The 23,889-nt window shown below is 41.7% G+C and overlaps 6 protein-coding genes and 1 non-coding gene across 9 annotated transcripts in view; 4 read left to right on the top strand and 3 right to left on the bottom strand.

Annotated features, from left to right (window-relative positions):
- LOC103004316 (uncharacterized) overlaps positions 1-23,889 on the top strand; it is a 353,565-nt gene that overhangs the window by 18,309 nt on the left and 311,367 nt on the right. The gene's annotated exons all lie outside the window — the stretch shown is intronic.
- LOC103020402 (uncharacterized) lies at positions 162-11,465 on the bottom strand. Its single transcript, XM_057554887.1, has 3 exons — positions 11,045-11,465; positions 1,761-1,998; positions 162-593 (listed from the first exon to the last, which is right to left on the bottom strand). Exons 1-3 carry the CDS (start codon positions 11,449-11,451, stop codon positions 162-164), a joined length of 1,077 nt encoding a protein of 358 aa, XP_057410870.1. The 5' UTR covers positions 11,452-11,465.
- LOC102998884 (histone H2B type 1-L-like) lies at positions 1,363-1,991 on the top strand. The gene has a single exon (XM_007179028.2). It carries the CDS (start codon positions 1,611-1,613, stop codon positions 1,989-1,991), a length of 381 nt encoding a protein of 126 aa, XP_007179090.1. The 5' UTR covers positions 1,363-1,610.
- LOC102998434 (histone H2A type 1-like) lies at positions 11,281-13,412 on the bottom strand. Of its 3 annotated transcripts, none has more exons than XM_007179027.2 (2): positions 12,969-13,412; positions 11,281-11,421 (listed from the first exon to the last, which is right to left on the bottom strand). In XM_007179027.2, exon 1 carries the CDS (start codon positions 13,375-13,377, stop codon positions 12,985-12,987), a length of 393 nt encoding a protein of 130 aa, XP_007179089.1. In that variant the 5' UTR covers positions 13,378-13,412; the 3' UTR covers positions 11,281-11,421; positions 12,969-12,984. The 3 variants fall into 3 exon arrangements, with proteins under 3 accessions (XP_007179089.1, XP_007179088.1, XP_057410189.1); XM_007179026.3 differs by lacking the exon at positions 11,281-11,421 and adding an exon at positions 12,151-12,291; XM_057554206.1 differs by lacking the exon at positions 11,281-11,421 and adding an exon at positions 12,153-12,291 and having other exon boundaries at positions 12,993-13,412.
- Positions 13,772-14,154, top strand: LOC103020690 (histone H2B type 1-C/E/F/G/I-like). Its single transcript, XM_028165675.2, has one exon. It carries the CDS (start codon positions 13,774-13,776, stop codon positions 14,152-14,154), a length of 381 nt encoding a protein of 126 aa, XP_028021476.1. The 5' UTR covers positions 13,772-13,773.
- LOC103000003 (histone H4) lies at positions 17,413-17,733 on the bottom strand. The gene has a single exon (XM_007179031.3). It carries the CDS (start codon positions 17,722-17,724, stop codon positions 17,413-17,415), a length of 312 nt encoding a protein of 103 aa, XP_007179093.1. The 5' UTR covers positions 17,725-17,733.
- TRNAM-CAU (transfer RNA methionine (anticodon CAU)) lies at positions 18,637-18,708 on the top strand. The gene has a single exon. It is a non-coding gene; the product is annotated as a tRNA-Met (tRNA).

The following is a 23,889-nucleotide window of genomic DNA, read 5'->3' as shown; positions in this document are numbered from 1 at the left end:
TTAAAGAGCTTAATTCCGAGACTCTCTCCGCAAAGGTCTCTCGGGACTGCGCGAAATTTGTGCTCTTAATGACCAAGTACTACCGCACCTTTTATAGATAAAGTGATTGGCTCTGAAAAGAGCCTTTGGGTTTTAGTTATCACTCGATTAAAAAAGCCAATTTACGCCCTCTCCCCGCGGATGCGGCGAGCAAGCTGGATGTCCTTGGGCATGATAGTGACGCGCTTGGCGTGGATGGCACACAGGTTGGTGTCCTCGAAGAGCCCCACCAGGTAGGCCTCGCACGCCTCCTGCAGCGCCATCACGGCCGAGCTCTGGAAGCGCAGGTCGGTCTTGAAATCCTGCGCGATCTCGCGCACCAGCCGCTGGAACGGCAGCTTGCGGATGAGCAGCTCCGTGGACTTCTGGTAGCGGCGGATCTCGCGCAGGGCCACCGTGCCGGGCCGGTAGCGGTGCGGCTTCTTCACGCCGCCCGTGGCCGGTGCGCTCTTGCGGGCCGCCTTGGTGGCCAGCTGCTTGCGCGGCGCCTTGCCGCCGGTAGACTTGCGAGCGGTCTGCTTAGTACGAGCCATAATGAGAGATTGCAAACACTGCTACAACTACAAAGTGTGCTGTTCTTGCTCTTATTTATAAAGGCGAAGTCCTCCTGATTGGTCCGAATCTTCAAATTCCGCGCCATGAATTAAGTAACTGGATAAGCCTTGTGATTGGATACCAGGTCTCACTTTAGAAAATCTAGATCTGTTGCAGTATGCTCAATATTTTCTCGCTTAAAGTCCTCCGCCATTTATTCACCCTGTATGTTACATGTTTTATATATACCTTAATTGGTTTTGTTTTAATCTGCTTGCTCGGGATTAAGTTTGGAAAGAGACGAAAATGAACGTTCCAGAGTTCTGAGCCCTTTCAAAAACTCCGGTTTTGAATGTAATTGATCGAGTCCAGTTTCGTCACTTATCAAAGGTTCTGATTTTGAATAACGTTTTATTTTAGCAATGCAAGCACCATATTACATAATTCCCAGCCCTCCAACAAACGCTGGCATCACTTCCAGACACTGTTCCTAGGAAACATGAAAATACTACCGCCGTTGAAATGTGACGATCTTTAATTCTTGGTAAAGCTTAAGTGTTGCCGACTTTGATCAAGCCGAATTGGGAATGCCAATGGCATAATTTTGAAAATATTTATATATTTAGCTAATTTCTATGTTCTGTTTTCTAGAATCACTAACCCGGTAACTGAATTTTGGCAGAAAACTAGTCATAAATTTGTATCGGGCGTTTGTCTCTTTAGTGCCGGATCTAGAGAGAAACAAGGCTCACAAGTAGATACTTCCGGACAAGACATTAATTTTTTGCACTATTTTGAAAACGAAAGTTATTTTTTCTGATGGTGGGGGTGGGGATATCTAGTGTTAGTTCCAGTTAAACAGCCAATCAAAAAGCAGATTTGAAATCACCTTATTTGCATAAAAGACTTCTACAGGCTGATTTGACCCAATCAGGAATTGAGATAGATTAAGCACCTATTTGCATAGAAGCCCTACAAAAATAGGCCAACATTGTAACAGGTGTTGTCAGTTTTTGTCTGTTTGATAACTGTACACCATGCCTGAACTGGCTAAATCTGCTCCTGCTTCCAAGAAGGGTTCTAAGAAGGCGGTGACCAAGGCGCAGAAGAAGGATGGCAAGAAGCGCAAGCGTAGCCGCAAGGAGAGCTACTCCGTATACGTGTACAAGGTGCTAAAGCAGGTCCACCCGGACACTGGCATCTCGTCTAAGGCCATGGGCATCATGAATTCGTTCGTCAATGACATCTTTGAGCGCATCGCGGGCGAGGCGTCGCGCCTGGCGCATTACAACAAGCGCTCGACTATCACCTCCAGGGAGATCCAGACGGCCGTACGCCTGCTGCTGCCCGGGGAGCTGGCCAAGCACGCCGTGTCCGAGGGTACCAAGGCTGTCACCAAGTACACCAGCTCCAAGTAAATGTTTCCTGGTGTTGTTAAACCCAAAGGCTCTTTTCAGAGCCACTCACAGTTTCAAAAGGGGCTCTAATACTGCATACTATTCGTTTCTAGAGAGAAGGTCAGATTTGAAAATTGACTAATAAGCATCTTTACCATTCTAATTTTTTCAGAAATAGGGCTCTTTTTACTGAGCAGAAATAACTTTAGCAAGCACAGAGCAGAGAAACAGTTTTATATTAAGAACTGAGAAGTCAGTTTTACTTGCTGAGCTATTAAGAATTTCACTAGTCGGACCATCAAATAATTGTTAAATCTTTAGTTGCTCACGTAATAGAGAAAAGGAAGAGGTAAGAAACCTCAAGTAGCCTGGAAATAAAACCTCTTTATTTTTGGGTAGTCCTTGTCTGGCAGCCCAGTGAGTCGGTTAGTCAGTCTTTCCTTAAGGCTGATTGTAATTAGCAACAATACAATTTCAGCTACAGATTTTCAAAATACCCTGAGACTAAGGATCATACACGACAGGCTACCTGCAATGTCGATCAGAGCTCTTTAGTTGCTGTCCTCACTTTTGGTAAGTCCACTCGTGGCCATTTCTCTTCTGGATTCGGGAGGGTGGGGGGGAGTTGCAGAGTATTGTGAGATCATAGATCTGAGTGTGCCCAAGATTCTTCTCTAAATGAACTCTTGAGTTGAAAAACTAGGACTCTGAGTTTATTCATTCATTCATTGAGAGCCTATTAAGTTTCAAAAAGTGACAGGTACTAGGGACAGAGCAATGAGCAGGATAGAAACAATCTCTCTCCTCACAGGGCTCATAGTCTAAAATGAATATTTAGACGGTACCCAAACGAACAGAAGGGAAGCATCAGTCTAAACGTCACTTTAGCATTGCCAAAAGCTGAACTGACTTAACCTTAAATTTTTAATTTCCCTGGAGGCAATTCTGGAAAGGAGGAGGAGTAAGAGAGATGGCAAGGGAAGAGGAGACAGTAAAGGAGAGAAAGGAATCACAAAAATGTGCAGAGTTCAAGTTTGTATTTAAGGACTATGGTTAACAACAGATGTTATATATTTACATTTTCAGGTGACCATGTTTTATCATTGGTCTACAAGAATTTTGTATTGGTCCTAGTGCTGTGACTTACTGAAATGTAGGATCTTACTGAAATGTAGAAAGGAACACTATACTAACAGATCTTGTCCATTATTCCTCTTAAAGATTCTCCTTAATAAGATTTCTTCTTTTTTTAATGTGTACCTGTATGACTTAGTATTAGATACCCCTAAAAGTGACAGACAGCCTAAAATAGTCAGTGGTTAAGCAAAATTAAAGTCTTTTTCTCTATATGTAGCTCAGGCCTGGAATGGGCGCTCCACTCTCCTTAGGGAACTCATCCCTTTCTATGTATAAGGTATGTTCGCTCTATTATTTGAGAATATTCTCAAATATATTCTATTGAATTCTACTACGGAGAGCCTACCAAGAACAAACTGGATGGATGAAATTCATAAATATTAAGTAGGTAATTCATAAGTAGGAAACATATAAGAAATGTTGGATAGGTAAGCAAGGCATTTATGAGATACAAAATTCAGAAGCTGTATTTACTGTAAGTCATGAAGTTAGTACCTCGTGAGATGTTAGACATAGAGAAAGTAGAGCTTGTGTGTGCTACATGGAGATAGAAAGTGATGAAAGAACCAAGAAGGGCCAAGTATTTGTAAGACACTAAGTATTTATGAAGTACCCAATATTTATGAGTTCTTAAACTGACCACCCATTGGTGACTCCTATTTTGGTACCATTTGCCCTCTACAAACAACACGCACATAAAAGATATGTTTGCTTGTTATGTCACTGGTGACCTCCCTAGATGGGAGGCTGTATACTCAGCCCTGCATCTCTCCAACAGAGCAAGCATGTGTTGGCTCCAAATCACTTCCATCTGCTGGATCCCTTTGCTCAAAGTCCAACCTAGTTCTCAGCAGAGAAGAAATTCAAAGGAAGGCAGGGAGTGAGAGGAGAGAGAGGGAGAGGGGAGGGTCAGAGAGAGATAGGAGAGAGGGAGGGGGAGGAGAAGGGGGAGAAGAGGAGGAAGGGGAGGTTTCACATGAAAAGTGAAACCAAGGATTCAACTGATCTTTTGCAACCTATCTGAAATGTGTTCATTTGTCCAGTATCTTTTCCCTTGTTTCTTGCTATATATTTAAAATTGATTCAATAAAATTAATCAGGGAACTTAAATCGGTCTGTGAGACTTTATGTTCTATGACCTTGGAAATGGCCTGCCCGGTAGTGTATTTGGAGGCTACCACTGCATTAAGGTAATTTCTCACATGTCATTCTAGTTGTCATTCTTAATAAGATATGGTCCCTGTTACCTAGGACATATAACATTGTCCTATAGAGCAAATAATAATGTATACAAATATAGAACAGTAATGAAATATGCTTAAAATTGAAGGGCTTTGAGGCTCACTACCTGGGCTGAAATTTGTTGTCACCATTTACTAGCCAGGTGACCTTGGGCATTATGCAGAATCATTCAGCATGCTTCCCCATCTGTAGAGATAATACAGTAACTCTTATAGGTGACTTGCTCAAGCATATTTAGTGTTGGGACTACCCCAGAACTCTGTTGTTTCAATGGTCTGTCTACCACTATCAGGAAAGAACAGAGGACTTGTGCATAGTGATTTTAGAAGATACACAGGTTTTCTGGAAAGAGAATTAGGGCAAGTGTGGATATCTGAAGTGACAGATGCATGATACTAACTTCAGGGCCCCAGTTCTGCACAGATAAACTCTATAAACCTTAAGAGGTAGAGGCACACTGGCTGTTAACCTCTTCTTCCTGAGCCCTCAGAGACCTTGTTTCCCAGCTTCCCTTGCAGTTGGGTGTGGCCTTCTTAGGCCACATAGCTGAGTTCCTAACAATGGAATGTAAATAAAAGTACTTTGACATTTTCAGGTCTGGGGCATAATAACCTCCCACGAAGACTTTCCAAGCTCTTACCCCTCCCAAGACAAAAGTGTTTTAGAAACAAAACAGGCCCAAAATAGAGTTATGTCATCACACCAAGACTTAATTACAGTTTTGGCTTCCCCAGAAATGAAATCTTAAACTAGTCAATCAGGAATTGCCTGATCAGCACCAGTTAGGTAATCAGCCGGCCAGACCCCTGCCAAACCCTAAAGGAAAGCAACCTTGCAATAAGCTACCCACTTTTTTTCCTAGTGTAACTTCCCTGTTCCTGCTCCCTTCTGCCTAGAAAAATCTTTTATTTTGTACAGCTCCTCACAGCTCTCTTCTATCTGCTAGACTGGATGCTGCCTGATTCATGAATCACTGAATAAAGCCAATAAGATCTTTAAAATTTACTCCATTGAATTTTATTTTTTAACATGTGAAAGCAATGTGTTTAGGATGATTGAGACACCTGGGCTCCAGAACCACTGCTTGGAAGAAAGAGCTACCTGCTGATCTAGAACACCCTTTCTGGACCTCATAAAAGCAGAGAATAAACTTGCAATAAGCTGTAAGGTTGTCAATTGAAAAAATAATAATAATAATAACATAAAAGTTGAGAATTATGTTATATTCAGCAGGTATATGGAGGACTTAAGCCCAGGAGACAGCCTCTCAGATAGCTCTGAGGGACTTGTCCTGAAGAGGTAAAGGAGGAGCCAGGATATATAGGAGTTTTTGAAAAAAAACAAAAACGAAACAAACAAACAAAAAAACAACAACACAAAAAAAACAGGTAGTTGCAACGTCAAAAGATTACTGTTAAAGAAAACAGCCATCTCAAGTTAATGAATTTAGCCCTTTTCTATATCTGGGAAGATGCAAGAGTCTGGGCTCACTGAAATCATTCCTTTGATACATATGTAGCTTAACTATCTAGGGCCAGTATCCTGTTTTTCTCCATCCTGAAGCCCCTCAGGGTGCACAGTTGGGGCGGTTGCAGGGGCTGATGGCTTGATGGCCGCCACATCCTTAGTTTACTGATATGGCAGGTGACATTCTTCGTCCACAAGGTTTGGGGGTTTATCTTAATATACCCTCCACCAAGGAAGGGTCCCAATCTCTATTTTCTAAAAGGAAGTTCTGTTACTTGTTCCTGGATCTCAAACCTTGTAGAACCAGATGGCTAGCTACATTCTTTAGTTGGCAAAGGATAGAGGACATTTTCTTCCTTCCCGACAGTTTCATAGTTATCTGGCAAAACCTGAAGGACACCAGTTTTCCATTCTTTCCTTGAACACTACTTATTAAAAATGAAAGTAATTAATAGTTTACACACCATAATGAAAATCCCTGCATTTGGACTGCAGTCTCTCCCAATAGGAAGGGTTCAGAAGAGATGTGATCTCTTAGTTCTGTGCCAAGACACAGCTATAGCTCAAGATCTGCAGCTGAGAACATGTAACACCTTTATCATAAATAAATAAATTTATTTTAATTTTGTTTTATTTTTTAAATCATGGGTTTGGCCATCAAATCATCACCATTTTGAAGGTTTTAATATAGAGTTCTATTGGCCATGAGCCAACAGATGAGCAGTTTTATTTATATTTGGGGACTTATCCATAATTAGCCAATGTAATCTCAGAAAATTTACTTGTTACAGTGTATAAGGCCTTTTTAGAAATATTACATTTGGATTCTCTTTTTTCTGAAAAGTAAAACGATGATGGTGATTATTTGGAACCTCAAAATATCTTACTTTTTATTTTAAATAAATTATCAAATAATTAATAGTCTTTCCTTAATCACTGGTATCCTTGAATCAGGCTGGCAGTCCTTCCTGGGATTAGTACTCATCTCTTCCTGCCCCGGCCTCAGTTTACCATCTGAATTGGGTGTGCTCAGGAAACTAGAACAATACTTTTGGGGGAAAAAAAAAAAATGTGTAAAATCACTGCTGAGCTTGAGACTTGAAACTCCAGCTTGAGAAAACAGAAGAGGAACCTGGTTCTATCTAGTTGGTTATCAGACCTGCGACCATCATTCCAAGTGATGGTCCCAACATAGGACCTTCGCAATCACGGTTTCTTCTCTGTGGAATGATCTTCTTACAGATGTATGAAGACCCCTCTCCTTTCCAAGCTTCATGACACTGGCTTTCATGTCTCATCTCAGTTGTGAAGCTTTCCCCACCCACCTTATTTAAAATGACAACTATCCACCACCCATCTCCCACTCTGTGGCAGTCCTTAATCCCCTTAGTCTGTTTTCTTTGTGTTTTCTTAATCCTCTTTACCTACCAAAAGACTGTTTATCTTTATTTTCTGTCTCCCACAAGAATCGTTGGTGAGCTCTGCACAGTAGGATCTTTGCCATGTTACGCATTGCTCTTTCCAGCGCCTAGAACATTGTTGAGCACATAATAAGCACTCAAAAAGTTTTTGATGAATGGATGGATGGATGAAGTAAAATGTACATATGCACATAACACAAAATGTCCATCCATTCTCTAGTGCTGGAGATAAAGTCCATGACAGTTTTATCCAAATGAACCCCTGTGAGAGGTAGTTCCCTTCACTATGCTTCCATTTCTTCATCATCATGTTTGAGCTGATAACGGCCCCCCAACCCACAGAGTTATTGTGAGGATTAAATTAAATAATCCATATAGGAACTAAATTATAGACTTTGAATTGATAAAATCATGAATCTCTTACCACCTGGACAGTTCCCAAGGCCGGTATTGTTAACATCTCTACTTGGTAAATGACATAATAAAGACCAAGAGTGCTACATGGACCTTGCAACTCAGGGGGCTTGCATTCAGCCAGAAGGTCACTAGTGACTGACCCAGTGATATAAAGCTGGATAGCTCACCACTGTTCCTGATACAAAAACCCCTTGCCTGGTTCCTGAAGACATTTGATTTTCAATTCAAATAAATCGTTTGTTACCTGAGGGTAAACAATTTGCCTGTGGCCATAAAACTAGTAAATTGAAGTACTATGCTATGAGTCACCTTTAACCCCAAATGTTTATATTTTATAAATGATTTTCTCTTTTCTCCTTAACTATAAATCCTCCAGGTCAGCTTCTATTTTCAAGGTTTGAATAGCACAAAATAAAGAAAAATAGGCCTTGATTTTTGTGCTGGAGCACAACTGAGACCACCTGAAAGTAAAGCAGAACCTGATTAAATGAGAGAGAGGGACACAAAACTCCTATGCGCAACTCCTCTCAAGACCTTCCATCTCACTCAGGAAAAGCCTAATTCCTTACCGTGACTTACAAGCCCTTGCATGATCGGGCTTCCTTTCATTTCTCTGCCATTATTTCCTCCTACAGCGCCCAGCCCACTCCACTTCACATAGCCACCCCGGCCCCTCAACATTCCTCCTTCTCTCTCTCTTTTTTTTTTTTTTTAGAATTTATTGATTGATTGATTTTTGGCTGCGTTGGGTCTTTGTTGCTGCATGCGGGCTTTCTCTAGTTGCGGCGAGCGGGGGCTCCTCTTCGTTGCGGTGCGTGGGCTTCTCATTGCAGTGGCTTCTCTTGTTGCGGAGCACGGGCTCTAGGCGTGCGGGCTTCAGTAGTTGCGGCACGCGGGCTCAGTAAGTTGCAGCACGCGGGCTCAAGAGCGCAGGCTCAGTAGTAGTGGCGCATGGGTTTAGTTGCTCCGCGGCATGTGGGATTTTCCCAGACCAGGGCTCGAACCCGCGTTCCTTGCCTTGGCAGGTGGATTCTTAACCACTGCGGCACTCATCAGGGAAGACTCTTGTTCTCTCTTTCCACAACTTCTTCCTCACAACTCTTTGCTGAAATAACTACCTCCTTACTGCCGTCTTCATTGGTCACCTTATCTAAATTTCAACTCCCCATGACAATCCTTATTCTTGCTTTATTGTTCTTCTCGCCATCTTAGATACTACATATGATACTTATTTATCTGATTTATTGTCTATCCCAGGGTCAAATGTAAATTCCATGAGAGCAAAGAATCTTGTCTGTTTTGTTCTCCAAGTATATTCCCAGTGCACAGAACAGCATCTGGCACATTGTAAACTCAACAAATGTATGTGGAATAAATAAATTTAAAAAGTCATCAATGTTAAATGCTGTTTGTTGGGGGAGTAATCATGGCATCACAATTAGGTTTTAAAATAGATGTATATTAAAATGTTGAGAGAGGAAATGATATGATTTGCTTGACAATAATCAAGGCAATAATCAAGGTAGAAGAGGTATAGATAAATTTGGCCAATGTTGATGTTGAGGCTGGGTGAGGAGTACCTAGGGTCTGTTAAACTATTATTTCTACTTCCATATATTCTCAAATGTTGCATAATAAAAAAATTTTTTTTTAAGTTTTAAAAAATGAAACAATATCCAGGGTGGGGGGTGGGGGTGGGGAGATAAATACCTAAATAATTTTTAAAAAAAAAAAAGGCTATGGAGAAAGGCCATCTGAAAGACCAAACAGGACCTTGTGCTAATCTGTACAGGAAAGCCCAATGTGAAGACAGAGAGGTGTCCACTCTCCAGGATGTTCCTCCGTGTAGCATCCCTGAAAACCTAGTAATGTCAACCACTGAAAGCAGCTACATTTCTCAATATAGACTCACATTACCCCTGTCCTCAGAAATTGCTATAAAAGCCAAATACTATTTGATTCATTGCAGTGAGATAAACTGTCATCAAGCAAGCCAGAAAGTCCTCCTTTGGAACTACAAGGAAAGCCTGATTCAGTTAGGTAACTCCTTGCTAAGCCTGGAGTCCAACAGGAGCTAACCACAAGATTGGAATTTATGCAATATTTAGTCCCGGCCCTAGCTACCTATTGGAAGCACCTGAGTTTTAATAATTACTGTTGCCTGGGCCCACCTCATACAATTATAGTCATACTGATTGGACCCCAAGCAAAAATATTTTAATAAAAACTCCAGTTGACTGTAATGTGCAGTCACCACTGAGACCACTGATCCACAATGAAATCAAACTCTAGAGGCACCTTGTTATGTGCAACTGCTTGACAGAAATTTCATTCTATTACATAAATAAGTGTAGTTTGCAAATGCTTTCTCCTGGTAAGAGTTCACACACAGGTTGCTTTTCTTGATGAGACCAAAAACACCATTTTAAAAAATAGACTTCTTAATCTAGCGTTCATAAGAATCACTTGGGGTGAACTGGGTACAACGTAGATTCTGACTCAGTAGACCTGGGTTGGGTCTGAAAATCGACGTTTCTAGCAAATTCCCAAGTGATGTACATGCTGCTGGTGGTAGACCACACTTTGAGTAGTGAAACTGTAGAAGCCAGCAGGGTTCTCTGTCTTGGGTTCTGCTACCAATAAGTTTATTAGAAATCCTGACTGAGAGGTCTAATTTTTTTTATATAAGTCAACTATCAGCAAAACAACGCCCTCACTGTTCTCTGTGTAAAAGGTCAAACATTTCGCGGGAAAGCCAAAACTGTTTCTTTTAACTTGGCAGAGATTGGAACTGAATAAATTGAGGTCTCAGAGAAATTAGAAAGCAAAGACAAACGCTCTAGCTTCTCAATTGTCAATGCCCAAACATGTGGGAACAAAGCTTTAGAAGGGGTAAACAGCAAATCCACACCCACCTTCACCCAAATTCAACCTTTTGTGGGTAAAGCAGCTCACCTTCCATACATAATCCACGTAATCAAATAACCCAACCTTCACATCACGATTACTGCTCCTTCCAAACTACCTAAAACACGGCTTATTCTATTGCCAATCCTACCAATCCCCCAGTCCACCTGCATGTGCTTATACTACATTTCCCACGAGACAGCTAAGTTCCTACTTTTGAGCAACTTTTGCACATAACCTACCAATTGAAGGTATACAAAGCTGCCAGAATTTAATTAACTGAAATAGTAGACAGTTGTAAAGTTACACGACACTCCCAAAAAACAAGTTTACCCAGTAACTCATGAGGAAATCTCCACCTTAACATCCCAAACCAAAACTCACTGAAACAGAACAGACTAAATGACAGCTATTTTAAAGAAACTGTGGGTGGCCCTTAGAAGAGCCTTTTTAGTTGGATTGAGATAGCTGGGGAAGCTTTACGCCCTCTCCCCGCGGATGCGGCGAGCAAGCTGGATGTCCTTGGGCATGATGGTGACGCGCTTGGCGTGGATGGCACACAGGTTGGTGTCCTCGAAGAGCCCCACCAGGTAGGCCTCGCACGCCTCCTGCAGCGCCATCACGGCCGAGCTCTGGAAGCGCAGGTCGGTCTTGAAGTCCTGCGCGATCTCGCGCACCAGCCGCTGGAACGGCAGCTTGCGGATCAGCAGCTCCGTGGACTTCTGGTAGCGGCGGATCTCGCGCAGAGCCACCGTGCCGGGCCGGTAGCGGTGCGGCTTCTTCACGCCGCCCGTGGCCGGTGCGCTCTTGCGGGCCGCCTTGGTGGCCAGCTGCTTGCGCGGCGCCTTACCGCCGGTGGACTTACGCGCAGTTTGTTTAGTTCGAGCCATCGTAAGAAAACAAAACAAAAGAAACAAAGTCGGTAAATTAGTAGGAAGAGGTCCTCCTTTATATACCCTCAGAAACGTTCCGATTGGCCTTGCGCTATTTCAAAAGCCCCGCGAAACAAAACCATTGGCTGAAGAGTCAACGCAGTGATTGGTGAAGTACTAGAGACTCTGATTGGATGAAATACTCCACATTTCAATCCCTCTTTTTGTTATAGTCTGCGACCCAAACGAACTAATTTTCTAATGTTCTAGTTCAGCGCATCTCAAATTATAAATAAGGAACCACTTGGGGATCGTGGAAGATGCCAATTCTGATTCAAATCTATGTAATGGGGCCTAGAATTCCGAGGACTACGCTTTAAGAACAGATTTACCTATATTCTTTTTTCTCCGTGGTTACTTTTTCTGAACTGAACTTAGATTCCCCTGGGCTGCCACTCCCTATCTCCACTGGGAAACCACGGGGAAAGCGACGGGCCGGGGACGAACGGCAAACAGTGCGCAACAAATGTTTGACTTTCCTATGGTGGCCAAATGGGATTTTGCTTCAGTTTGTTCCAGCAGAAATTAGTTAAGATAGCCTCCATCATGTTGAACTCTATTCTTTTAGCCCAGTCAGCCAGTCTCTCAGAGATTTCTTTTTTACTTAACTTCACTTTGAAAATGATTATTTTCTAGTTAGAATTGTACTATGCACCTGGTGTTTACTTCTCCGAGAAAACACTCCCTTCCTCAGTGAACATTTTTCATTCCAGAAAGATCACGGTGCGATAACCTCAAGCACCACCAGAGCCAGTCCCACGACCGCCGGACGCCATCTTTGATGATTTTGAAATTTTCCTGAAGTAAAAAAGAACGCAAAATTGCATTCTTATCTGCGGCCCTATTTTCCACTCTTAGACTGTGTAAGATTCCTTCCTATTCTCTCAAGGGAGGGCACAGTCTTGAGAGCACTAGTCTGACGTGGTCTCCTTTGCCTGGCAAAGCAATAAAAGCTACTCTTTTCTACTTCACCCAAAACTATGTCGCCGCTTACTATTCGGCACGGGTGAACAGAGGCCGAGTTTCGGCAACAAGTTCAGAACTTGAAAAGCCCGCGCTGATCTGATTTGCCAGCCGTTCTTTCGTTTGGCTGTTTCAAATGTCTTAGTGACATTCTAAGCTACCACCCCCCACCCGCCTTTTCCGCAGGATAGAATGTTTCCCTTCTCACTAAATAACCAAACTACCCCAGGTTTTAAAAACGTTACCAAAACTTGCTCCTTCATTGCTACTAAAAGCCCTTGCTTACGGTACTAACCATTTTTTTGTAAAAGTCCTGCTTCCCTGAATCACATTTCAAGCAGTCCCTTTAGATAGCAAAGATAATTTGCGATAATAATCTGTGGCGATTATCCAGTGGCTTTAACCGCGTAAGTTTCATAGACCCAGCCCAAGTTTAGTTACAAGCTTTTTTAAGTGTGAAAATGTGGACGGCTCTGAAAAGAGCCTTTGGGTAAAAAGTTATAGACACGCACTGATATTGGGATACGTTCACTTGCCCTTGGCCTTGTGGTGGCTCTCAGTCTTCTTGGGCAGCAGTACAGCCTGGATGTTGGGCAGGACGCCGCCCTGAGCGATAGTGACTTTGCCCAGCAGCTTGTTGAGCTCCTCGTCGTTGCGGATAGCCAACTGCAGGTGACGCGGGATGATGCGCGTCTTCTTGTTGTCGCGGGCCGCGTTACCCGCCAACTCCAGGATCTCGGCCGTCAGATACTCCAGCACCGCTGCCAGGTACACCGGAGCGCCGGCCCCGACCCGCTCGGCGTAGTTGCCCTTGCGGAGCAGGCGGTGCACACGACCCACGGGAAACTGCAGCCCGGCCCGCGAAGAGCGAGTCTTGGCCTTGGCACGTACCTTACCACTCTGTTTTCCCCGACCAGACATGACGAAACACTAAGAACAAGACAGAAACCAAAGAAAACGACCCTCAGAACACAAGAAACTAAACTATTATACTCTGCGGCGGTTTGGTAAAACAGCCTGTGCGATTGGCCGAACACAAACCTTAGCCAATCAAAAGCCAGTTCTAAAACAACAACGTTACTAATTTACATAGAGAGTTTGTAATTGAAAGGTCAAATTATGTAAGGTTGAGCTAAGGGAAGAGCCAATGAGACTTTGTAATAAAGAGCCTATCAGAGATTAGGATGCTGAAAAGACCAATCACAAATCGTAATTCTGCCATCTCTAATTTGCATACAGACCAAACAAATACTGAGGCCGGTTGCTGGTGGGCGTATTTGTTTCTCGTTCGTTACGTGGTGGGGTTTTGGTTTTGCGATGCCTGAGCCAGCTAAGTCCGCTTCTGCTCCGAAGAAGGGCTCTAAAAAGGCGGTGGCCAAGGCTCAGAAAAAGGACGGCAAGAAGCGCAAGCGCAGTCGCAAGGAGAGCTATTCCGTATATGTGTATAAGGTGTTGAAGCAGGTTCACCCGGATACCGGTATTTCTTCCAAGGCCATGGGTATCATGAATTCATTTGTCAACGACATCTTCGAGCGCATCGCGGGCGAGGCGTCGCGTTTGGCGCATTACAACAAACGCTCGACCATCACGTCCAGGGAGATCCAGACGGCCGTGCGCCTGTTGTTGCCCGGGGAGTTGGCCAAGCATGCCGTGTCCGAGGGCACCAAGGCTGTTACCAAGTACACCAGCTCCAAATAAGCTCGCTTCCTCTCTAATAACTCAAGGCTCTTTTAAGAGCCACCCCCATTGTCTCTTAAGGGTCTGTAACTCAAGACTTCAAAATTATATTTATGTATGACCATCAAGGAAAGAGAAAAAGCTCTGAAAGCTTCGGAAAGTTACTCTTTCGTAAGAGACGTTTACATTTATAAGAGAAATATCCTTTTTGTATGGGTGTCTCTTACTGTACCAGGAAGAGGAGGATGGCCGAATCTGTTATCTATGGAAAAGCCCACAACTTAAATCTGCATAACAACGTTACCCGTGTTCCCTGTGCTTTTCCTGGTTGCCTCCCACAACTGACTACCCATCCCCATCGTTTTTAGTTTTTAGCTGAAGATGGTATTTAAGGTGGTGGCCGCAGCCATTTTGTAGATTTTCTGTTTTACTGGGGCTCTCCAATGTATACAGGAGATACAGGTTGTTACCTTTTGTTTTTCTCCTGTCAACCTGTCTTCTATAAATTATTAGGCCAGCCAAAGAATCTAGAAGGGAAGAAGGAAAAAAAATTTCTTCCCTACATCTACACAGTGATTTTTGTGAACATTAAATAAGTTACTATATTTTGAATGGTGCTTGTGAAGAAAATTTCCTAAACTCCACATATAATTAAGGCATTCATTTCTTTCCGAAGTTAACTTTAAATACATTTTAAAATAATGTATTCTTGAAAACAAATACATAAGTATATTTGAGAAATGGATAAGCATGGTTTAAGGGGAAATCCCCCAGCATAAGATACAGTCCTGACTGCCTCTTTGCATGCTAAATCTGGGCATCTTACTTAAACCCTCTGTGAGCATTTCCTTCTAAAATGGGAATAATAATTAGCAACTACTGTGTGGCATTGCTGGGGTGATCAATAAAAGAGCACAAGTAAAGTACTCAGGGTGGTGACTGCACAGAGAAGGTCTTCTAAAATATTAGCTGTTGGCTAAAGCCTCTGGTTGAAGTGCTGGGAAGCTGCTCTTAGTCCTGCCCAATTTGGAGTCTCAGAATCTTGAAGCCATAAACAAGGCAGTAGGCCGGAAAGCCTACTAGCATTTAACACCAATTAGGATTCCTTGTCTGGCAGTGTGAACAATCCAAACCACTTCTAACAGTCCAAGCCCCTCTTTGAAACCAGTTCTTTCCCCTGAACTGTTCTGAGGACAACCTAGTGCCTGTGACTGTAAGTCTTCCCTGCCTTTGATGGCCAATTCAAGCAACATGTGCCTTACTTTCCAAGGGCCTTCTCATGCCTCACTAGGATTAGAGGTACCTCTTTTAATAGTCAGATGTGTTGGGTTATAAAGAAGACCATATAAGAACTACTCACCTCCCTCCGCCCAACCACAATACTTCCTTTCTACATCCAGGCTTTCCTTCTTGGTCTTCCTTCCATTTGGAACTTCACTTTCTCAATCTTTTTTGCCCTCAAGCATCACTTATGAGTAAAGCCTTCTATGACCATATCATTTAAAATGTCACCTCCTTCCTCCATACTTTAATGCCTTTCCCAGCTTCAGTGGTCCTCATAGCACCATCTTACATACTGTTTTACCTGTTTTGTTTGTGCCCCCTCCAACAAAATATAAGCTCCATGAATATAGATATATTGTTTTGTTCACAGTTGTTCACTGCTATGATTCCATAGCATCAGACAGTGCCTGGTATATGCCATGTGCTCAATTTTGTTTGTTTATTAAATTATCATCATATGAATTTGTTTCCTCAAACCAGTGCCTTAGCTCAAATAACATCTGATCCTTTTCATATTTAAGCACCAGAGCCTGTATCTTTAAAACAGATGAGATTACAAATGACTCCATTGATTCCTGGCTCGCAAAGTATCACCCTACAAATTACTTGCAGGCCACAAGGAGGAAAAACCTGCTTTTACAAAGAAACTAACTACCCTAAACCAGTAATTGATCTATCATATCGAATCTGGATAACCCCGATGTACAATAGTATTTACATACAATCATCTGTAACTGTTCCTTGACAAGAAAATTAACGTGATTTCAGTCAAGTCTAGGGAAAATCACTTGTAGGGCATTCAGGGTACAGAAGTCAAGGAAAATAACCCCATCAGGAAACAAGCCAAACCAAGACATCCTATAGGCCAGGTCTACAGCAAATCAATATCAAAAAACTAAACGAGATCAAGGAGGAGAGGAGAAAACTTGTAGATTAAAAGACCTGAGACAAAAAAAAAGAGAGAGAGAAACCTGAGACTGAAAAGGCGTGATTGGATCCTCCTAAGCAAACCAGATATCTAAGACATTTTGGGGCATAACTGGGATTTGTTACTGTGAACCCAGTATTAGATATTAGGGAATCTGGTTTTAGTTTGGCAGTGATTATATGGGAGCTTTTTTAAAAAATAAAAAAATAGTGCGTACTTAATTTGAGGTAAAATATACTGATGCCTGTGTAGTATTTTTTTAAAATCATGTCTACTTAACTGTCAAGCTTAGGTAACATTTATGTTGTTCATTAAGTAACATACTTCCTATCGGCTTTTTAAAATTTTCTTAATACTAAGTCAGAATATAGTGTTCTCTATGCCTAGCAACACGTGCTAGCTTTCCCCGCCTGTGCATTTTAATTTTACCCCCAAAGCACTGGTACAAGGGTTTTAAGTCTGCAGAGCCGAGCAGCAGGGCCACAACTCCAGCAGAGCTCAGGAACGCGCCCCCCGCGCAGGGGACGACCCGCCCCACTCGTAAATTCGCCTTTGTTCCGGGCCCCGCTTTCCGCCATGGGCGCAGGCTTTCTTTGTTCCTCGTCCTCGCCGCCATTTTGAGCACGGACCACAGGCGGGGGAAGGGAGCCTCGCATCACTACACTGCGGGCAGTGTAAGCCGACTTCTCTCCAGTATTCAAGCACTATGCATACACGATTTCAAACTTGAAATACATCAGAACTGAAATGGAATCTTTCTAGGGAAGACAGTGCTCTGCGAGTTTCTTCACTGCCCCACGAAACGTTTAAAATGCCCACTTATACCCGAAACCACTTCCACAAAGCAGAAACATACACAGATCAGCCAACTTCCGCCCTCCTAAAATGTGAACTAGAAATTAGAAAGCACGAAAAATAACTTTTGACTAATTAAAAGTAAATGCAGTACACCTTATAAAAACCAAGAAAAACCAGCAAAAAGTGCTAGCTCTTTCACCGAAACATTTGGGCGGCCCTGAAAAGGGCCTTTGGTGGTAAAAGATGTTAAATCGCTGAAAACGAGGGACCTAACCGCCGAAGCCGTAGAGGGTGCGTCCCTGGCGTTTGAGGGCGTACACTACGTCCATGGCGGTGACGGTCTTCCGCTTGGCGTGCTCCGTGTAAGTGACCGCGTCCCGGATCACGTTCTCCAAAAACACCTTCAGTACCCCGCGGGTCTCTTCATAAATCAGACCAGATATGCGCTTGACCCCACCTCGGCGGGCCAGACGCCGGATGGCGGGCTTGGTGATACCCTGGATATTGTCACGCAAAACCTTACGATGGCGCTTAGCGCCCCCCTTCCCCAGTCCTTTACCACCTTTGCCTCGTCCAGACATGATAATACTGCTCTGACAACTTTCAAAACAGCGACAGAAACCCCGAGGCAATTCCCTTATATGAGCGGGTTTCGGACCGAATTGAAAACTGAAAGCGCGCTCGCCGGCACTTTCATTTAGCCCTCCGGCCCCTCTCCTCGCGTCTCAGTTCTCGATGACGTCATGATGACTTAGTCCCCGCTCACCGAGTGTGCCCTTCACGGAGTCTCCAGCAGGTTCTCCGTTCCTAAGTGGGACTTTTCGGACCTATTTAACAGCTGCGTCAGACTAAAAAAGTTAACATTTTTTTTTTACTAATTATCTTTTGCTGCTTGGGATGCTTTGGAACGGTTGCTCAGGAGCCTTGGCCCACACGACCGGAACTGCTGCAACCTTCGCTGGAATGCGGAGCCCCGCTTTGCCCCCAAGTTTACGGTGCTTCCAGCATTACTCCTCCCTACAACAAAATCCCTTCAAACCGAAACCCCCGCTCCGGAGGACTTTTAAAACTGCAGGACTTCACCCTCTCCATCACGAAGCCAAGGGAAATCTGACCAAAAGGATTTTCTTCCCAAAGGCGAATACATGATTGGTTAGTGATTCCGTGGTAGAATTCTCGCCCGCCGCGCGGACGCCCGTGTTCCTTTTCCTCTTGTTTTCGTTTCCTTCCCTGTTTATTAAAACCTGTAATTCTCACTTAATTATCTAACCACCCCTCACCTCTGCGCCCAGTAACTTAACTCTGTTAATGTTTACTTTTCTACTCCTCGTTGTTTCCTGTGATTCTGGTAGCGACATTATTCCAGAGACTTGGCAACTTGTAGCCAAGGAATTGAAATAAATAGGCGCCTTCTTACAGTCCTCTAAATTTAGAGGCCAAGTCGCTTCTGTATAGAGCTAAGTGTGTTATTAGGAGACAGGTTGTTAACAGGCAGCAGAGTGGCGCAGCGGAAGCGTGCTGGGCCCATAACCCAGAGGTCGATGGATCGAAACCATCCTCTGCTATTTTTCCTTCTGTAGTTAAAACTGTGTAACTCTGTTTCACAGTAAGGAAAGAAAATAAAATGGCGCCCCACCCTTTTTTTTTTTTTTTTTTTTTAACTTCTGGAGCTAAAATGACTCCCTGAAAATAAACGTGAAACCGTTTACGTGATTTCTTCTGGTTGCCAAAGTAACCGTGCTATTTTATCACGACAGTTCTCGTTGCCCTATGAAGCTGCGAAAAGCTGAATTAAACTGAGGGCAGGGGTGGAAGCCAAGATCTTGAGTTACATTTCCTTCTATAACATAATTCGGAAAGCACTACTTTTAGGTAATTGTGGCCATGTGGTTAAGGTGATAGACTAGAAATCTCCTGGGCCATCCCGGCCCAGATTCTTTGCAACTACTAGAGTTTTAATCTTTGGAGTAAATAAGTAGCAGTTTGGGACAGAGTGCAGAGTTTGGGTGCCCATGATTGTACTTTGACCTGAGAAAACCACTTTGGCGGCTACTGGTAAATGTGTCTCTACGCTCTACCTTGCTTTACAATCTCTAACAAAACTATTCTCTATGCTCTTTTTTTTTTTTTTTAATTTTTAAAAACATTTTATTATAGAAAACAATAAAAACAATAAAATATAAACAAAAATAGCAGTATAATGAACTCTTCTGTATCCATTATCCAGGTTCAACTCATAGTTAATCTTTTTTTTTTTTATTTCTGAGATATACATTTTAAAGTAATAACTAGAATTATGACTTATAACATTATACCAGAACATATAAGATTTTTAGAAATTTCATGTAATGTCTCAAACATTTATATTAACATATTTCCATACAAATAACCCAATGAAAGTTTACTATGAGTTGTTTTGTTTGTTTTTATACTGCAGGTTCTTGTTACTCATCAATTTTATACACATCAGTGTATATATGTCAATCCCAATCGCCCAATTCAGCACACCACCATCCCCACCCCACCGCAGTTTTCCCCACTTGGTGTCCATATGTCTGTTCTCTACATCTGTGTCTCAACTTCTGCCCTGCAAACTGGCTCATCTGTACCATTTTTCTAGGTTCCACATACATGCGTTAATATACGATATTTGTTTTTCTCTTTCTGACTTACTTCACTCTGTATTTCAGTCTCTAGATCTATCCACGTCTCAGCAAATGACTCAATTTTGTTCCTTTTGATGGCTGAGTAACATTCCATTGTATATATGTACCACAACTTCTTTAACCATTCGTCTGTCGATGGGCATTTAGGTTGCTTCCATGACCTGGCTATTGTAAATAGTGCTGCAATGAACATTGGGGTGCATGTGTCTTTTTGAATTATGGTTTTCTCTGGGTATACGCCCAGTAGTGGGATTGCTGGATCATATGGTAAATCTATTTTTAGTTTCTTAAGGAACCTCCATACTGTTCTCCATAGTGGCTGTATCAATTTACATTCCCACCAACAGTGCAAGAGGGTTCCCTTTTCTCCACACCCTCTCCAGCATTTGTTGTTTGTAGATTTTCTGATGATGCCCATTCTAACTGGTGTGAAGTGATACCTCATTGTAGTTTTGATTTGCATTTCTCTAATAATTAGTGATGTTGAGCATTTTTTCATGTGCTTCTTGGCCATCTGTATGTCTTCTTTGGAGAAATGTTTATTTAGACCTTCTGCCCATTTTTTGATTGGGGTGTTTGTTTCTTTAATATTGAGCTGCATAAGCTGTTTATATATTTTGGAGATTAATCCTTTGTCCGTTGATTCATTTGCAAATATTTTCTCCCATTCTGAGGGTTGTCTTTTCGTCTTGTTTATGGTTTCCTTTGCTGTGCAAAAGCTTTGAAGTTTCATTAGGTCCCACTTGTTTATTTTTGTTTTTATTTCCATTACTCTAGGAGGTGGATCAAAAAAGATCTTGCTGTGATTGATGTCAAAGAGTGTCCTTTCTATGTTTTCCACTAAGAGTTTTATAGTGTCCGGTCTTACATTTAGGTCTCAAATCCATTTTGAGTTTATTTTTGTGTATGGTGTTAGGGAGTGTTCTAATTTCATTCTTTTACATGTAGCTGTCTAGTTTTCCCAGCACCACTTATTAAAGAGACTGTCTTTTCTCCATTGTATATCTTTGCCTCCTTTGTCATAGATTAGTTGACCATAGGTGCGTGGGTTAATCTCTGGTCTTTCTATCCTGTTCCACTGATCTATGTTTCTGTTTTTGTGCCACTACCATATTGTCTTGATTACTGTAGCTTTGTAGTATAGTCTGAGAGTCTGATTCCTCCAGCTCCGTTTTTTTCCCTCAAGACTGCTTTGGCTATTTGGGGTCTTTTTTGTCTCCATACAAATTTTAAGATGACTTGTTCTAGTTCTGTAAAAAATGCCATTGGTAATTTGATAGGGATTGCATTGAATCTGTAGATTGCTTTGGGTAGTATAGTCATTTTCACAATATTGATTCTTCCAATCCAAGAACATGGTATATCTCTCCACCTGTTGGTATCATCTTTAATTTCTTTCATCAGTTTCTTATAGTTTTCTGCATACAGGTCTTTTGTCTCCCTAGGTAGGTTTATTCCTAGATATTTTATTCTTTTTGTTGCAATGGTAAATGGGAGTGTGTCCTTAATTTCTCTTTCAGATTTTTCATCATTAGTGTATAGGAATGCAAGAGATTTCTGTGCATTAATTTTGTATCCTGCAACTTTACCAAATTCATTGATTAGCTCTATTAGTTTTCTGGTGGCATTTTTAGGATTCTCTATGTATAGTATCATGTCATCTGCAAACAGTGACAGTTTTACTTCTTCTTTTCCAATTTGTATTCCTTTTATTTCTTTTTCCTCTCTGATTGCCGTGGCTAGGACTTCCAGAACTATGTTGAATAATAGTGGTGAGAGTGGACATCCTTGTCTCGTTCCTGATCTTAGAGGAAATGCTTCCAGTTTTTCACCATTGAGAATGATGTTCGCTGTGGGTTTGTCGTATATGGCCTTTATTATGTTGAGGAAAGTTCCCTCTATGCCCACTTTCTGGAGAGTTTTTATTATAAATGGGTGTTGAATTTTGTCAAAAGCTTTTTCTGCATCTATTGAGATGATCATATGGTTTTTATTCTTCAATTTGTTAATATGGTGTATCACATTGATTGATTTGCGTATATTGAAGAATCCTTGCATCCTTGGGATAAATCCCACTTGACCTTGGTGTATGATCCTTTTAATGTGTTGTTGGATTCTGTTTGCCAGTATTTTGTTGAGGATTTTTGCATCTATATTCATCAGTGATATTGGTCTCTAATTTTCTTTTTTTGTAGTATCTTTGTCTGGTTTTGGTATCAGGGTGATGGTGGCCTCATAGAATGAGTTTGGGAGTGTTCCTTCCTCTGCAATTTTTTGGAAGAGCTTGAGAAGGATGGGTGTTAGCTCTTCTCTAAATGTTTGATAGAATTCACCTGTGAAGCCATCTGGTCCTGGACTTTTGTTTGTTGGAAGATTTTTAATCACAGTTTCAATTTCATTACTTGTGTTTGGTCTGTTCATATTTTCTGTTTCTTCCTGGTTCAGTCTTGCAAGGTTATACCTTTCTAAGAATTTGTCCATTTCTTCCAGGTTGTCCATTTTATTGGCATAGAGTTGCTTGTAGTAGTCTCTTAGGATGTTTTGTATTTCTGCGGTGTCTGTTGTAACTTCTCCTTTTTCATTTCTAATTTTATTGATTTGAGTCCTTTCCCTCTTTTTCTTGATGAGTCTGGCTAATGGCTTATCAATTTTGTTTATCTTCTCAAAGAACCAGCTTTTAGTTTTATTGATCTTTGCTGTTGTTTTCTTTGTTTCTATTTCATTTATTTCCGCTCTGATCTTTATGATTTCTTTCCTTCTGCTAACTTTGGGTTTTGTTTGTTCTTCTTTCTCTAGTTCCTTTAGGTGTAAGCTTAGATTGTTTACTTGAGATTTTTCTTGTTTCTTTAAGTAGGCTTGTATAGCTATAAACTTCCCTCTTAGAACTGCTTTTGCTGCATCCCATAGGCTTTGGATCATTGTGTGTTCATTGTCATTTGTCTCTAGGTATTTTTTGATTTCCTCTTTGATTTCTTCAGTGATCTCTTGGTTATTTAGTAACGTATTGTTTGGCCTCCATGTCTTTGTGTTTTTTACGTTTGTTACCCTGTAATTGATTTCTAATCTCATAGCGTTGTGGTCAGAAAAGATGCTTGATATGATTTCAATTTTCTTAAATTTACTGAGGCTTGATTTGTGACCCAAGATGTGATCTATCCTGGAGAATGTTCCGTGCGCACTTGTGAAGAAAGTGTAATCTGCTGTTTTTGGATGGAATGTCCTATAAATATCAATTAAATCTATCTGGTCTATTGTGTCATTTAAAGCTTCTGTTTCCTTATTTATTTTCATTTTGGATGATCTGTCCATTGGTGTAAGTGAGGTGTTAAAGTCCCCCACTATTATTGTGTTACTGTTGATTTCCTCTTTTATAGCTGTTAGCAGTTGCCTTATGTATTGAGGTGCTCCTATGTTGGGTGCATATATATTTATAATTGTTATACCTTCTTCTTGGATTGATCCCTTGATCATTATGTAGTGTCCTTCCTTGTCTCTTGTAACATTCTTTATTTTAAAGTCTATTTTATCTGATATGAGTATAGCTACTCCAGCTTTCTTTTGATTTCCATTTGCATGGAATATCTTTTTCCATCCCCTCACTTTCAGTCTGTATGTGTCCCTAGGTCTGAAGTGGGTCTCTTGTAGACAGCATATATATGGGTCTTGTCTTTGTATCCATTCAGCAAGCCTGTGTCTTTTGGTTGGAGCATTTAATCCATTCACGTTTAAGGTAATTATCGATATGTATGTTCCTATGACCATTTTCTTAATTGTTTTGGGTTTGTTTTTGTAGGTCCTTTTCTTCTCTTGTGTTTCCCACTTAGAGAAGTTCCTTTAGCATTTGTTGTAGAGCTGGTTTGGTGGCGCTGAATTCTCTTAGCTTTTGCTTGTCTGTAAAGCTTTTGATTTCTCCATCAAATCTGAATGAAATCCTTGCCGGATAGAGTAATCTTGGTTGTAGGTTCTTCCCTTTCATCACTTTAAGTATATCATGCCACTCCCTTCTGGCTTGTAGAGTTTCTGCTGAGAAATCAGCTGTTATCCTTATGGGAGTTCCCTTGTGTGTTATTTGTCGTTTTT

Source organism: Balaenoptera acutorostrata, chromosome 10, assembly GCF_949987535.1.
Source record: "Balaenoptera acutorostrata chromosome 10, mBalAcu1.1, whole genome shotgun sequence".
NCBI lineage: Eukaryota > Metazoa > Chordata > Mammalia > Artiodactyla > Balaenopteridae > Balaenoptera > Balaenoptera acutorostrata.
The sequence above is the reverse complement of the archived record's forward strand: the minus strand, read 5'-3'. Positions and strand labels throughout refer to the sequence as shown.

Bases quoted from the DNA above. Each gene is read 5' to 3' on its own strand.
- LOC103000003 (XM_007179031.3), bottom strand. From the start codon at position 17,724: ATGTCTGGACGAGGCAAAGGTGGTAAAGGACTGGGGAAGGGGGGCGCT.
- LOC102998434 (XM_057554206.1), bottom strand. From the start codon at position 13,377: ATGTCTGGTCGGGGAAAACAGAGTGGTAAGGTACGTGCCAAGGCCAAG. The intron at 12,292-12,992 runs GCAAGTGAACGT...TTTTTACTTCAG, and splicing joins GAGCCACCACAAGGCCAAGG to GAAAATTTCAAAATCATCAA.
- LOC103020402 (XM_057554887.1), bottom strand. From the start codon at position 11,451: ATGGCTCGAACTAAACAAACTGCGCGTAAGTCCACCGGCGGTAAGGCG. The intron at 1,999-11,044 runs GTAAAGCTTCCC...TAACAACACCAG, and splicing joins CGCATCCGCGGGGAGAGGGC to GAAACATTTACTTGGAGCTG. The intron at 594-1,760 runs GTGGACCTGCTT...TTGTAGTTGTAG, and splicing joins GACGAGATGCCAGTGTCCGG to CAGTGTTTGCAATCTCTCAT.
- LOC103020690 (XM_028165675.2), top strand. From the start codon at position 13,774: ATGCCTGAGCCAGCTAAGTCCGCTTCTGCTCCGAAGAAGGGCTCTAAA.
- LOC102998884 (XM_007179028.2), top strand. From the start codon at position 1,611: ATGCCTGAACTGGCTAAATCTGCTCCTGCTTCCAAGAAGGGTTCTAAG.